The sequence below is a fragment of the Saitoella complicata genome (genome assembly GCF_001661265.1).
Source record: "Saitoella complicata NRRL Y-17804 unplaced genomic scaffold SAICOscaffold_1, whole genome shotgun sequence".
Classification (NCBI taxonomy): domain Eukaryota; kingdom Fungi; phylum Ascomycota; class Saitoellomycetes; order Saitoellales; family Saitoellaceae; genus Saitoella; species Saitoella complicata.
In genome coordinates, this window is record NW_017566992.1 from 153,245 (window position 1) to 167,766 (window position 14,522).

Consider the following 14,522-nt stretch of genomic DNA (forward strand, 5'->3'; position numbering starts at 1 on the left):
GACGATCGAACGAGATCACCATTAAGAATACCCCACGCGGTATTCCTGATAGTGGAGACGAAGTGCGAATGCTCCTGATATTACGATTGTGAAGATGGACCATTTCTTACTCGCGGACTTTGACGGTATCTCTCTTATATATTATACCAGACATAAGCTATAGCTTGACATCTTCTTGGTTTTGCAGCAATTTCACCTTGCTTTTTGCTACCCCTAATCCCTCTCGCTCTTCTTGTACTCAACGAACGCAACCAAGTTCTCGTATGCTTCATCAGCCCTCATTCGCAGATCACCGTTTCGTCTCCTGTCCACAGCCTTCACCATTGCCTTGACATTATTTCTCACACGCTCCAAAGCTCTAACGAAGTTCAACTGCACGAATACAGGCTCGTCATAATCGAACTCTGCATCAGAGTACACATCGTAGATCACGTTCAACGCCTCCACGACGACAGGAGTAGGAGTGTGTGGCAGAGCAACGATCTGGGAAATCAGGAAAGACCCAATCTCCTTGTTCTGCGCAATCTGGTTCTGCTGCTGTGCGATGCATCCAAGGACACCTACGGCCTTCACCTTCAAATCCACCGACTCCACCTTGTTGTACATCTGAATGAGGGTCTGTACCTCACCGGCACTCACATCCACCGCACCCTTGACACCCTTAGCAATACCCCACGAGAAACCTACGACCGCCTCCAACAATCTCTCATCCGCGCTGAAAGCTGGTACAAGGGTCGTGTAGCAGCCCTTCCAGAGGTGACCAGCCTGCTCCTGCCACGTACCCCACAACTCCGCCTCACGAGGGATGACCGAATCTGACGTCCATGCAATGTTATTCAACGCATCGATTGCTCTCAGGTTGACTGTCTTCAAGTGCTCCGTCGGCCAGCCTGGGTGGTCATTTGTCGGTGCTGGGGTTGCCAATCTGACGAGGATAGATGTGACGTTCGTGATGAGCCATGCAAGGATGGACTGCGATGATTCGCTGATATCGGGCACACGGTCGTCTTCTTGCATCAGCTCTTCGGGGAGTGCGTCGTCTTCGTCTCCGATGTGCTCGCCGTGTTCATCGTCCATGACCTCGTCATCTTCATCCTCCTCACCATCTTCCTCCTCGTCTTCATCGGCCGGCCCCGAGATGATACCGTCCTCCTCCGAGACACCCTGCACGGCAGTGGCGATACCAGCGATGATCTCGAGTGCCAAATGAGAAGCAGCGAATTGCGAGTCAAGCTGAGATAATCTGTCCGCCTGCGGGTTCTCCTTAATATCGATCTCCGCACCCTCAGCTGGCTGCGTTGCGCCAACCACCGTGTATGACTGCGCCAGCGCGGTCAAGTCGATGGAATTGACGAAGTTGACGAGATGAGGAAGAATATGTTGGTCGGCGTGCGTCAAGTCGTCCCTAAGTGTAAGTGTTGGCTTCTTTGCGATGGTGTCTGCGATATTGTGGAGGATACCGCAGATCAAGGCGAATGTGAGTGGCGGGGATTGCTGAGGCTTTTGTGCCAGGGAAACGAGGAGGTCGGCGTATGCGCTATCTCCAATAAGCTGCTGCACGGCGAACTCGTTGTCATCAGTAAGGGTGTATAGACACTGCGCTGCAGCCAGGCGGAGCGTGGCAGGTGCTTCGTCCTCGAGTTGAAGGATCAACATGATAAACGGGACTAGCGGGCTCATCTTGTTGATTGTCTTCAAAATATCCTCCGTAGTCTCACTCAAGCTCCAGATTAATGATACCACATTCTCTGCGTATGTCCAGACCAACTTCCTGGTGATCTCATCTTCCACCGTGGTGACAGGCTTTTTGAAGATGATGTCGCTAATCACACTGCTGAGACTGGGAACAGCAGCACCGAGGGGTGTAAGGATGTTCTTGGCCCACATTTCACGGCAGACTTCGAATCCTTCTTCCAATGCAATATTCCGGAGGGCACCGCAGGCCTCAACGACTACTTCCTGGGAATTGTCGGTCAAACGATCCACCAAGCTCGACACAACACCCTCCTTCAATAGCAACTTCCTGGTCTGCGCATCTGAAGTAACCAATGTAGCGATTGCAGCACACGACCATGTCCGCTCTCCAGCATCCGCCGAGGAGAGTTTGTTCACCACAGGCAAAACCTTCGCCTTCGCAACTTGCATCTCCGCATTATCCGTTGCCTGACCGGTAGGGTTGACCCTGTTCTTCCTGTTCTTCTGTCTGGGCTTTGACCTGGGCATGATCGATGATATAAGACGATCCTATTGACGTCTTTTTTCCTAAAGTCCTTTATTTTTGCCTCGGAGCACCGACGCACTGCCACCCGCGCCACCGTGTACCCGGCCGGCGTACGAAGCTACTGTTGGGAGAGGAGGAGAGAGGAGCACCGAGAATGGCAGATAGTGACCGGCGAGAGCCCAAGCCTATCAAGGCGTTAGACGTTACCGTTGTTAACAGGTGAGCTGCTTTCTGCTTTCCTGTTCAGCCTTTGCTAAAAGCGTCTCCCAGGATCGCGGCTGGCGAGATCATCCAACGGCCAGCAAACGCTCTCAAGGAACTCATAGAGAACTCTATTGATGCCGGCTCAACTTCAATAGACGTTGTTGTGAAGGAAGGAGGTGTTAAGCTGCTGCAAATCACGGACAATGGTTGCGGTATCCGGGTATGTATGCGCATATTCCCACAATGACACCCGCTGACTTTGACCAGAAAGAGGACATGGAAATCTTGTGCGAGAGATTTACGACATCCAAGCTACAGAAATTCGATGACTTATCGAGTATCGCGACATACGGCTTCCGCGGTGAAGCGTTGGCCAGTATCTCACACATTGCTCACGTCACAATCACCACGAAGACAGCGGAGTCACCCTGCGCATGGCGAGCAACCTACTCTGACGGCAAGCTAGTCCCCGCAAAGCCCGGACAATCTGCGGACCCAAAGCCAGTGGCAGGGAAAACTGGCACACAAATCACGGCCGAAGACCTCTTCTACAACGTTCCAACGCGTCGCCGCGCGTTTCGAAATGCCAATGATGAATATATGCGTCTCCTGGATGTCGTACAAAGATATGCAGTACATTCAGCTGGTATCAGCATGAGTTGTAAGCGTCATGGAGACACTGCGTATGGATGCTCCACGGTGCAGCGAGCGACGACAAAAGACAATATCCGGCAAATATATGGAGCATCGGTTGCTGGGGAGTTGTTGAGTGTCGAGGTGAAGGACGAAGGACTCGCATTCAAAGTGGAAGGACTGGTTACAAACGCGAATTATCATGTAAAGAAGACAACGATGTTGCTATTCATCAATCGTAAATGTTTCTTGAGGAAATTCGGGAATTATTGGCTGATGCTTGACAGATCGTCTCGTGGAATCGACATCCCTCAAGCGAGGACTGGAACAGATATACGCAACCTTTCTTCCCAAGGGTGGTCATCCTTTCATATACCTTTCTCTCGAGATCGAACCGTCTCGAGTGGATGTCAATGTGCACCCCACGAAACGTGAGGTCAACTTCCTGTACGAGGAGGAGATTGTGGAATGTATCTGCCAGGCAGTGGACGCGAAGCTGAGAGAAGCGGACAGCAGTCGAAGGTTCGAAGTACAGACACTGCTGCCGGGGGTGAAAGAGCTGGATGCTGCGGATAAAGCTGCAGCATTGCAGAAGAGTGAGTGACGATAAACACTCTTGGCTTTAACGAGATGCTGACAACCGTTACTCACAGCCCAAACGAAGGTTTACGAAAAGAACATGGTACGAACCGATTCCCGCGCTCAGACCATTACCTCCTTCCTCTCCTCTACTGGCGTCCCAAGCGGTTCCAGTGAATCTCAGGGCCCAGCCTCGTCTGATACGCCATACGAGTATGAGCACACCGAGAAGACCCGGACAAACCTAAGACTCGCATCAATGAAGGAGTTGAAGTGTGATGTGCGGGATCAGGTACACAATGGACTTAGCGATCTGTTCGCAAATCATACGTGGGTAGGGCTCGTGGATGAAAAGAGGAGGTTGGCGGCTGTTCAACATACAACGAAATTGTATTTGATCGATTATGGCGCTGTGAGGTGTGTGAATTCGAATGTCCTATATTTTGTTGATATTAACAAGAGGTAATGCAGTTGCGAGCTTTTCTACCAAATCGGATTGACTGAGTTCGGGAATTATGGGTCCATTCGACTGCAGCCGCCACTAAATCTAAAGTCATTACTGAAGGCCGCGATGGAGGTGGATGAAGGAGGGGACACTGCAATGGAAGATGACGAGAGAGCGCTTGACAGAGCCGAGGTCGTACAGGTGTGGTTTCTCTACAGCAATCTTTAAGCGTACTGACAGTGGCATGCACAGGCGGTTCATGAACAACTCGTCTCGAAACGTGAAATGCTCGGCGATTACTTCTCCATCGAGCTTTCCGAAGACGGTGAGATTTCGTCTATACCTCTGCTAATCAAAGGTTACGTGCCGTCACTCGCTAAACTGCCGGGCTTCCTGCTACGTTTAGGACCCAATGTGGACTGGTACAATGAGAAGGCGTGCTTCGAGACCTTCCTTCGTGAGCTTGCGATCTTTTATGCGCCTGAACCTATTGTCAAGGGATCAGATGAGAAGAGATCGACTGAAGTTAGAGCGGCGATTGAGAAGGTCTTGTTTCCGGCATTCAAAAAGAGATTGGTTGCTACGAAGAATATGTTGGTTGAGAAGAGGGTTATCGAGATTGCGAATTTACCGGCATTGTACCGGGTGTTCGAGCGTTGCTGACCAGGTTCACGTGGGACATTGGAGGGATATATCTGGGAGTTTACGGAGTCTCGTTTGCTTGATATAGGTATGGAAATGGAAGTTCAAATAATTCACACGGCTCCTCTGCAACGATCCGCATGAGGCTGCAAAATGAATGTCGCAGTGCCACTACAGGTCGCGAACCTTAACTAATCTTTCATCGAGAAACCTTAATAAATCCAAGAAGGTTCAGAAGTCTAGCAAGGTAAGACGATAGATGGCGACCTGAAGGACGGATCCCAGCTCGTTTGTGCGATGGAGATAATAAATATGTATGATATTCAGTTCTGTGCCGGATACCCTGCAGCTAGCATCTCAAAGATTTAATAATCCACCAACTCCATCGAAACCTTCTGTTTTCCAGTGTTCTCCTCCTTGACAACCTTAACCCTAACCTTGATCTTGTCAAACACAGACACCTTATACGGCTGCTTACTCTTCCTCTCAATCGCCAACGAGTACTCCTCCGGCACAAACTCAGTCTCAGGTTCAGGCTTCGCCAGATCACGAACGTAAATCAGAGACTCGATACCGAACTGCGCAATAAACACAGCGAAACCGTTCTTGAAAACCTTCATAACGAACGCATCAACCTCAGCAACCTTGTTCTTCAATGCCTGGCCGACATAGTACTCAACTGACGCACGGCCCGCAAACTGCGCATTCCTATGCCTAAAGTTAATGTTGGAGCAGATATCCTCCAACTTGACTTTGTCAACGAGGGAAGGATGCGGCTCCTCGTATCCAATCGCGGCGGCGAGTTGTCGATGGACCATGACGTCTGCGTAACGACGGATGGGGGAGGTGAAGTGGGTGTAGATGTGAGTCGCGAGACCGTAATGTCTGAACTCGGATTCGGCGAATTGGCCGGAACCGAAGTACTCGGCGGCTAACATGCAACGGGTAGCCATGATACGGAGAAGGGTGTTGAAGTACGGCTCTTTCGGGTCCGTGCAACGATCGAGAGAGTCAGCAACAGCCTTGGATGAGGAGACATCCAACGACATGTTCTTCTTCGTCTTGAGCATATCCTGCAAAACCTCAAAGTTGGTGGCAGGAGGAGCTCCGTGTCGACGTAACATCGCAGACTCAGGGAACTTCTCGTAAATCTTATCAGCAACAGAGATATTCGCGAGCAACATGAACTCCTCAACCAAAGAGTTCGTCTCAAAAAGCTGCTTCACCTCAACCTCAGCAGGATCAGACGTCTCAGACTCAACCTGGACCTTGACTTCAGGAGAAGCGAGGTTAAGCGCTCCGGCGTTCATACGCTTCTGTTTCAACTTCTTAGACAAGGCAAGGAGAATTCTCATACCCTTCGTCAAATCATCCTGCTGTGACTCATCGTTAATCCTCATCTGCGCCTGCTCATACGAAAACGATTCCTTAGACTTGATAACCGATTTGGTAAACTCGACATTCACGATATCCGCCTCGGGGGTAACCTCCCAAATCGTCGAGAAGGCGAAGCGCTCAACATAAGGCTTGAGCGAACACAAATCTGTTCCAAGCAAATGCGGTAACATGTCGATACGCTTGTCAACGAGATAGACGGTCGTACCACGGGAAGCGGCTTCATCGTCCATCGGTGTATCAGGTTTCACGAAATGCGTGACATCGGCAATGTGAACACCAACCTGGTAATTCCCATTCGGCAATAACTTCGCATGAAGCGCGTCATCGATATCTTGACACCCAGGGGGATCGATACTGCACACAAGCATATCCCTGAAATCCTTCCTATCTTTCCATCGAAGGTCTTCTTTTGCTGGTACGACCCAGTCGTGGCCTTCTTTGGGGAGACAATCAAGGACGGCTTTGGGGAAGGGCCGGTATTGGACATTGTACTCCAAAAGGATAGCCTCAGTTTCGGCACCCTTTGATTCGATTTCTCCGAGGGCACGGACGAAGTGGCCTTCCGGGTAACGAGAAGTGCGTTCCCATGCGTCGATGGAGACAACGATACGTTGGCCTTGCAGGTTTGTCGCCTGACGCGTCCTGATCCTGATCTTGGGGATACGCTTGTCCATGGGAAGGACAAAGACCGTTTGTTGTCCGCGGCCCTTCTTGGATGCGGAGACGGAGGAGGGGTCGATGTGGCCGACGTACGATCTCCATTTGCGCTTGATGACACCAACAACCTTCGCGGTTGGTTCGGGCTTGATCTCTTTTCTGACCCCCTTAGCTTTCTCGTCCTCCAGTTCCTTTCTCTCTTGTTCCGAGACGACGCCTTCTTTCTCGTCATCGTTGTCTGCTCCCTCGTTCTTGTTCACCTCCTCATCCTCGATGATCTTGGCGACGGGGGTGTACCACTCGGATTCTGGGAGCATCTCGACGACGACGACGTCACCCTGAATAGCACGGTTAATATGCTCGCGTCCGATAACCTTCAGAGGACGGTCGAAAGCTGGAACAGGCACAGATCCTTCGAGGTAGTTGTATGGCGAGACGTTGAAGACTCCCTGGTGGTACTTCATCGACTTCACACCCTCCAACAGACGAGCGGCGGACAAGTATTCTGGATAAATGTTCTCGCCCTTCTTCGTGACCTGGTTTTCCTCATCGAAAGCTGCAGAGATCATGTCGAGCAACTCGTCAGCGTTCGAAAGACCAGATACGTAGTCGTTCACCGAGCTGTTCACAACACCCTCCGCCTTCGCCTTCTCACGGTTTCCACGGTCATTGGTCAACATAACCACCTCCGGTACCTTCGTGCCCGATCCCCTAACAGCCTCCTGCAAATGCTTCTTGTACCACGCACACGCAACTCGCACAGCCCTGTCATTCCTGTCGTTGATGGTCTCCCCAGCATCCCTGATCACATATGTCTCCTCCCTGAACTCATTATGAAAGACATAGAACCTCTTATCACCATCCAAGCAAAGCTGTCTCAGACGGTTATACAGCGGCGTGCTCCGATTTCTCAGCTCGTCCAATACAGTTTGTAGGACGATCACGTCAAAAATCGCATCTGTTCTCTCCATCAAGTCCATACAGTGAAAGAAGATGTTGGTGTCTGGTACTAGGTAGTGAGGACCGAGGGACTTTGTTGAGGAGGGAGTCGCGGCGAGAACGGCATGGCGGATCCGGCCTTTTGCGTCGGGTGGGGCCGTTTGTTGACAGCGAAGGCAGAGTTGTGATGAGCATGGGATATCGTTACGGAGATAGTGTTCACGGACGACCTGGATCGAGGCGGATTAGCAGGAGGACGGGCGAATATGGATCAGGGTAACGTACCTTGGTCGCCTTGCCACGGTTTGAGCGGACAAAGACTTTTTGCTGCAGCCGGGATAGCTGGGTCTGGTTCCGCTTGACTCCAATGACGCTGTCAATCTCCATGGCCGACATGCTGGTCGTCGTAATTGCCTGTTTGCTTATTACGACTTTTCGAAGCTGCCAGCAGCGAAGTGCAGGTGCCGTGCTTCGCCAAACGTGGGAGTCATAAAACGCTAGATTGAAGTATTCCAGCGATGTTTTTCTATTCTAACTTTGCTAAACAGTTTGACGGACTGTCCGCTTCCTTTCGCTTGTCATCACATCACTACGCAGCTCGTTGTACGGCGGGGATGCACGGTCCCGCCGGGCCGTTGTATACCAGCTCGATCGCCCATCTCCATTTCCATCCCATCTGTTCCAGACGCGACATGGATTCTGCGGATAAGCCGTTGCTTATCGAGCCTCTCGTGAGCGTGGAAGATGACGCACCCGTCTTGAACGACGAAAAGTCGCCGTTGCAACCTATCGCGCCGGACAACGACCCAGTTGTTGACAGGCTCTTTGGCAGTCTCGAAGGCGGAGAACGTATCGGAGAGCCCGCTGAGCCGGAGCAGCGAGAACCAGAACAGAGGCCGCGAAGCGCGACTGTTGACGAGCAGGTAAAGCAGTTCTTCGGGCAGGCATCTCCTGTTACGGTCGGTGATGCACCCGCAACCGAACACGCAGACGAGTCATCTTTGTTCACACCCGTCGACACCAGCGACGCGCCAATTGAGCTTAATAGACGCTCGGAGTCGCTTGAACCTCCTCCTATGAAACGTGAGAACGATACGCGTGGCATTCACTCTCGCAATTCATCAATCGGCTCGGCAGCTCTTGGCGATATTCTGAGTACGCCTGCTGGTGGGGAAGAACGGTCTGCCCCAGCCAAGGAGGAAACGACAACTAGCGATCCGGACGCTCCGCCATACAACCCGAGTCCTGCTGTTGTGCCGGAGACTGCGGAGCCATTCGAAGTTGAAAGAGGTGCCGAAGAGAATCCTTTGCCGACCCCGAACGATCCGTCGGCGTCTTTCGCTCCGCAAGACCCTGAACAGCGAAACGTGATCGAGGAGACTGCGCGGGAAGCGCCTGCCCACGCTTCTGAACCAACGGCAGCTTTTGAAGAAGAAGAAGTCAAGCTACATACCGCTTCACCGCTATTGCCCGTCGCAGAAGAAATGCAGCCAGTGCAGACGCCCCCTCCGACCGCTCCGGTGGACCCACAGGCAGCACCCAGCGAGGACCCAGCAATCATCGCAGAAGACACAGACGCCATCACCACAGAACCAGCACCTATGCCAAATCTAGAAGTCATTCCACCCTCCGACGGTCCAAATCCAAAGAAAGACGCAGACACGGCTGAGGCACCACAGCACAGCTCCGACCGAACGATGAGCATGCACTCCCCAGCCCGAAACTCAACCACGGAGGATAAACTGGCACCGCCTGAGACACCCCTTCCTGGGTCGCGGAAGCGGAGACGTTCGCACACGGGAGAGGATAGTGCTGACGAACGTCAAGATCATGATACTTCCTTCGAGGGCCCGGAGGAGAATGTGAGTCCGGCAACGATAAACAAGAGGAGTGAGCGGGCGACGAAGAGGTTGGCGATGGAGGTCTCACAGCCTTCTGCCGACCTAGGCCTCCGTCAATCAACACGTCTAGCGACACAGGCCTCATTACAAAGCGCAAAAGCTGGTCCATCTCCGCACTCGAAGCCAGCTGTTAAGCGTGGTCCACCTATCTCAATGACGGAGCTTAGCGCAGACGGTGACGAGTACCTCCAGCTCGAATACGATTCTGCTGGCGAGAAGAAGATTACGGCTTCGGGTGAGTTATTGGGTGGTCGTCGGTATAAGCTGAAGACGTTCCATTACGGGGTTAACAATAAGCTTTACATGCTGGCTACGGATGTTGCGCGGTTGTTTCAGTACCGCGATTCTTATCTCTTTTTCAACAAGAATAAGTATTTGCTCAAGGTTTCTACAACACAAGAGGACAAAGATGAGATGATCTCCCGGGGCGTGATCCCACAGAACTACCGTTCTCGCACGATCTCCTTGGTAACCGCTCGCTCGATCTTCTTACATTACGGTGCTCGAATCATCGAGGACGGACGTCACATTATCGATGATTACTTCGAGGAACGCGCAAAGGAGAACGGGATGACCGAAGATGACTTTGCGGACCCCGCGGACGCAAATATGGCTCCTCCCCGTAACAACGGTCCCGGTGTGACGTTCGCGCAGGACAAAACCAGGCTAAAGGACTACCTCGATACATCACGTCCAACCTACGAAGCTGTTGGTCCAGCATATGTGGACCAAACAAAGGCGAGTGATGCGGCTAAGTTGTTGGAGGCGGCGAAGAGTGCGGCGGCGTACAATAAGATTGTGAGTACGGGACGAAAGGGAAGGCAGGAAATGTTCATGAACTTCTTTAAGCCAAGAGTGACGCAGAGGAAGCCGGAACCAGTACTGATGGCACCGCCGCATAGAACGCCCATGCAGACTCATGCCTCTGTAGCTGGTCAGTCTCCGTTCCGTGCGCAGCGTTCGCATCATGCGCATGCCGGCTGAGGTTTAGTGATCGTGGCTCCATGGTTGGTGATTGAATGGCCATGACAGGCACCTAGGTAGACTTGGACAAGCTCTGCTTTTAAGGATATATTTGAATCATAAATGTCCGTACACAGCTGTGCACCTAAAAGGATAAAGATAAAAGGCAAACGCCTGCTGCCCAGCAGCATTAAACGAAAAGCACACTTTTTTGAAAACCCCCGCTAGACATCAGAAACACATTCCTCACATACATCAGAAGATTGAGCTTCCGATTTCGCCCAGCGTATCCGAGCTCCAGAGGCCGTCATGAGCCATTTGCGGGGTCATGGTAACCTTGAACTGCTCCTCCTGGTTGTGAAGATCACCACCATGCGGCAACCCAAACAAATCATCAACAGGAACGGAATCCATTGCAGTGTTGTTCCATGACTCCATAGACACCATATGACCATACCCATGCTCATTGATCGTACTCAACTTCGGAATGGTGATACCAAAAACATCATCCTCCTTCGCCGGCAGAGTCGCAGTGATATTCTGCGAGGCAGACGCGGCCCAGATCGGGGTTGGTGGGGGGGAGTAGTTGAGCATGCTGCACGCGCTTGGTTGGATCTTGATGGTTGCTGCGTTTCCACGCGTGTCGAGCCTGCAGACTGGACGAGGGGTGGTGTTCGGATCCGCGGCGGCGAAAGCACCCATGGAAATGGGGTTGTGCACGTCGAAGGGGGATACGGGGGTAGGAGGTGCGATGCTCTGCTTGGCTGCTTGCATCTTGGCGAGAGGAGTGGGGTAGCTCTTCATGACGAGACGGCCATCATCCTCGCCGTCTGAACCATCGATGTCTTCCTCGTCAGTGGCATCATCGACAACGGTCGGAGGTTGTCCTAATGGCGAAGGCAAGATAACGGACTCGATCGATGGCTTGCGCTGAGTTTGCTTCTTGACGGTGCTGCGAGTGAGAATCGTCGCACTCGACATGGACCTGCGAAGAGGAGTAATAGGACTCGTCTCACCATCCTCAAGCTGCCTGTCGAATTCGAAAGGCGAAGCAGCAATCTGGTAAACCGGCACAGCCTTTGCACGAGTAGTGAAGCACTCGCCCATCGAAGACTTGGACCTCTGAAGAGGCACACCAAGCGGGCTCAGGTTCGGCCTGCGACGTTTAAGCGACATCGTCCGCTGATGACCCTGAATAGGCGTCTGAATGGCAACAGGCTCTTGCTGCGGCGCACTCTCGAAGAACGGCGACTCATTGAACTCCAAAGCCGGGGTACTCCTGATCCCAACATTGTCAAACGCCTGAACAAAGTCCGCAGGACAAGAGTTCATACGGTCGACATGTGGCCTAACAGGAACAAGAGGCCGAGCCTTGCCAATCTCACGTCTCAAAGCATTCGCCTCGATGGCCGCCGCGAAGTCAGGGAACTGTTCCGGAGCCAAACGGGTATCCGGAGTTTGAGTTCCAGGAGTACTCACGAACGGAGTCTGAACGGCCGAGCGGTCAAACTCGAAAGGATCGTCACCGCAGGGCGTTGGGCACGCTGAGCTGTAATCAGAGAACTGCGAGGTTTGACGGTACATCATCGCAGCTGGAGGAAAGTACGGCGGTGGTGCTTGCATCATGGGCGCGGGAGAAGGAGCAGGGTAGGTGGGTGTAGCAAACGCCGGAGGAGGAGCGAAAGCTTGTGGAGGAACGGATGCGTTGTGACCGTGGTTTGCAGCGGCAGCGGCAGCAGCGGCGACAGCCAATGATCTTGCGAGTGAAGCGTAACTGGCTTCTGAAGGGGAAGCATAGTTGGATTTCGAGTCCTGTTGCAGCATGGAGGTCGAAGGTGTAACCGGTGCCATCGACTTTGCTGACTCGGGTTTCCGGGGCGTAGCATCGATATCAGGCTGAAGATCGGTCGCTTCCGAGGAAGTGGTACTCATACTTGAAGATCTCGACGTCCTCCTCTTCTTCTCCTTGTTGCTCTCGTTCGAAGCATCCTCCAACACCTGAATCGCCCTCAGTTCATCCTCCCTTTTCTGTGCCCGAGCCTTTGCACGACGATTTTGGAACCAGATCTGGATGTTACGAGAGGTCATGAGCAAACGCTCAGCGAGGACATTGCGAACAGCGCCGTTGGGCTTAGGGTTCTCAGCAAAAGCCTTTTCCAGGATACGAACTTGTGCTTCGGTAGTCTTTCGTCGGGTCTTTGATTCAATAACGCCAGCGATTGAGGGATTGAGGTGAGAAATGTGCTGAGGTGGCATCATCATTGCTGATTGAGGAAGTGCTGCAATCGAGGCATCTGTGATGTGCTGCTGGTATTGCACTTGCAGGCTATTGTACAAAGCATGTGAATATTCCGAGGGAGATGGTGGGCAGTTCCAGGTATATCCGGCCTGAGGTGGTGGGTATGACATTTTTCTAGTATCTGTAGATGCTTGGGTTAGCAAATGAACAAAGCCGGCTTCATGGTCATGGTTGGATCAATGACAAACCTTACAACGTTTCGAACTCTTGATCCCGGATCAATTGACAGACAACGCCCAAAATATGTGAACAGATCGCGTAAACCAGACGCGAAAAGGTATTGGAAAGGATTGTTCCGTCAAAAGCTGAAAGTTCGAGCTTATCCAAAGAGATGGACCGGAGATGAAACCTTGTCGACGTGAAAAACGACCGAAGAACGCACACGTCAAGCGACTGAGCAGGGATATCCTTGCAAGTTCGTGGCCACGAGCTCCGTGTACGATGGCGAAGGTTCTTGCAAGGGTCTTCGACAAGGGGCTCGGACCTTCACTTGAAGGTGTGGGACGTACGAGCGTTTTGTGTGATGCGAGCTGGTTAGGGCAGTGGACGTCTGCAGGGCAAAAGACCGGCTAAAGCACTCAAGTCTATTCAAGCAAGCAGAAGTCCTCCGGCGGTCGCGTAGATAGATACTCAAACGGGCACAGCCTGAGCCCAATCGTAAATGAAAGGTTGGGTGAGGGCTTGCAGGCCGCGATATGAGAGCAGTGGATCACGGCGGAACAGGAAGCCTGACGGAGTGGCCGTTTTGGACTTGAACTCTTTTGGACGGCTAGACCGAACCTCGGCTTTTCCAAGGTGTTTAAACTACTGCAGGTATCCTTTACCCAAAAATTTGTTTCCAGGAGGTGTGCAGTGTGCGATACAAGCCAAGGAATGTGCAGCTGGTGGTATTGTTTTTGTCCAGCTCAATCTAGAGGCTAGTGGGGGCCATGGTGGTGAGGTACGGCACCCCCCCACCATGCTCGCCCACGCTGCTGCCCTTATGTAACGAGACATCGACGGCACAGTACATATACGAGATATGACAGCTGGTCACTGCTTCGCCCAAGGGCCAGGCCTCAGGCTCGAGCTTTCAGGGTCTTGGCCTCAAACACGGATCAACTGTCAAACGTGAAGATCATGCGAAACCTTAAAAAGGCGTCATTCCATCCTCTAGCCACTGTTCAGTGAATAATAATGCCGCTGACTTGACGACATTCGAGATCGTCGCCTGTACGCAACCGGCTCTTCTCATGTCCCTCGTTGACAATGCAGGGTGCTCGTCGGGCTACGGGTGGGGCGCAAGCCGTGTCACAATCTATGCGAAAAACGAGCACCTGAAGCACCGCACGCGTGCCTTAAGCTTTAGATAGCGGGGTAAAATCACAGTACATGACCCAGCGAGGTTCGGCTACCCTCGGGGTATTCGAGGTGTGCTTAACCGCCAAGGTTTTTGTTTTCCGCATCTTCGCTTCGGATGGATGACCTCGATTGAAGAGGCGGGGAAAGCTCGAGGGTGATACAAGATCTGACTAAGGTCCGCGGAGAGTTTCGACTTTCGCGCATGAGCCCTTTCATCTTCGAACAGAAATTCCTGCCGGCGTTCGCCGGACGATAGAGTCCGTCGTCGAACGCCGCATGCAGATCCAGCAAGCAATCTCC

At 52.4% G+C, this 14,522-nt stretch overlaps 5 protein-coding genes across 5 annotated transcripts; 2 read left to right on the top strand and 3 right to left on the bottom strand.

Annotated features, from left to right (window-relative positions):
- Nucleotides 1-213: 213 nt before the first annotated feature.
- Nucleotides 214-2,223, bottom strand: SAICODRAFT_22431 (ARM repeat-containing protein; the record flags this gene model as incomplete). The annotated part of the gene is made up of 1 exon (XM_019166570.1): nt 214-2,223. The coding sequence occupies one exon, from the start codon at nt 2,221-2,223 to the stop codon at nt 214-216; it is 2,010 nt and encodes a 669-aa protein (XP_019027112.1).
- Nucleotides 2,224-2,375: 152 nt separating this feature from the next.
- SAICODRAFT_51763 (DNA mismatch repair protein Mlh1) lies at nt 2,376-4,745 on the top strand (the record flags this gene model as incomplete). Its single annotated transcript, XM_019169092.1, has 7 exons — nt 2,376-2,440; nt 2,492-2,645; nt 2,693-3,296; nt 3,346-3,654; nt 3,712-4,054; nt 4,109-4,274; nt 4,335-4,745. 7 exons carry the CDS (start codon nt 2,376-2,378, stop codon nt 4,743-4,745), a joined length of 2,052 nt encoding a protein of 683 aa, XP_019027113.1.
- Nucleotides 4,746-5,089: 344 nt separating this feature from the next.
- Nucleotides 5,090-8,339, bottom strand: SAICODRAFT_86487 (RNB-domain-containing protein; the record flags this gene model as incomplete). Its single annotated transcript, XM_019171436.1, has 2 exons — nt 8,004-8,339; nt 5,090-7,948 (listed from the first exon to the last, which is right to left on the bottom strand). Exons 1-2 carry the CDS (start codon nt 8,112-8,114, stop codon nt 5,090-5,092), a joined length of 2,970 nt encoding a protein of 989 aa, XP_019027114.1. The 5' UTR covers nt 8,115-8,339.
- A 71-nt stretch (nt 8,340-8,410) lies between these two features.
- SAICODRAFT_22434 (uncharacterized protein) lies at nt 8,411-10,603 on the top strand (the record flags this gene model as incomplete). The annotated part of the gene is made up of 1 exon (XM_019166571.1): nt 8,411-10,603. The coding sequence occupies one exon, from the start codon at nt 8,411-8,413 to the stop codon at nt 10,601-10,603; it is 2,193 nt and encodes a 730-aa protein (XP_019027115.1).
- Nucleotides 10,604-10,625: 22 nt separating this feature from the next.
- Nucleotides 10,626-13,373, bottom strand: SAICODRAFT_68409 (uncharacterized protein). Its single transcript, XM_019170380.1, has 2 exons — nt 13,070-13,373; nt 10,626-13,002 (listed from the first exon to the last, which is right to left on the bottom strand). The coding sequence occupies exon 2, from the start codon at nt 12,989-12,991 to the stop codon at nt 10,838-10,840; it is 2,154 nt and encodes a 717-aa protein (XP_019027116.1). The 5' UTR covers nt 12,992-13,002; nt 13,070-13,373; the 3' UTR covers nt 10,626-10,837.
- Between the last annotated feature and the right edge of the window lie 1,149 nt (nt 13,374-14,522).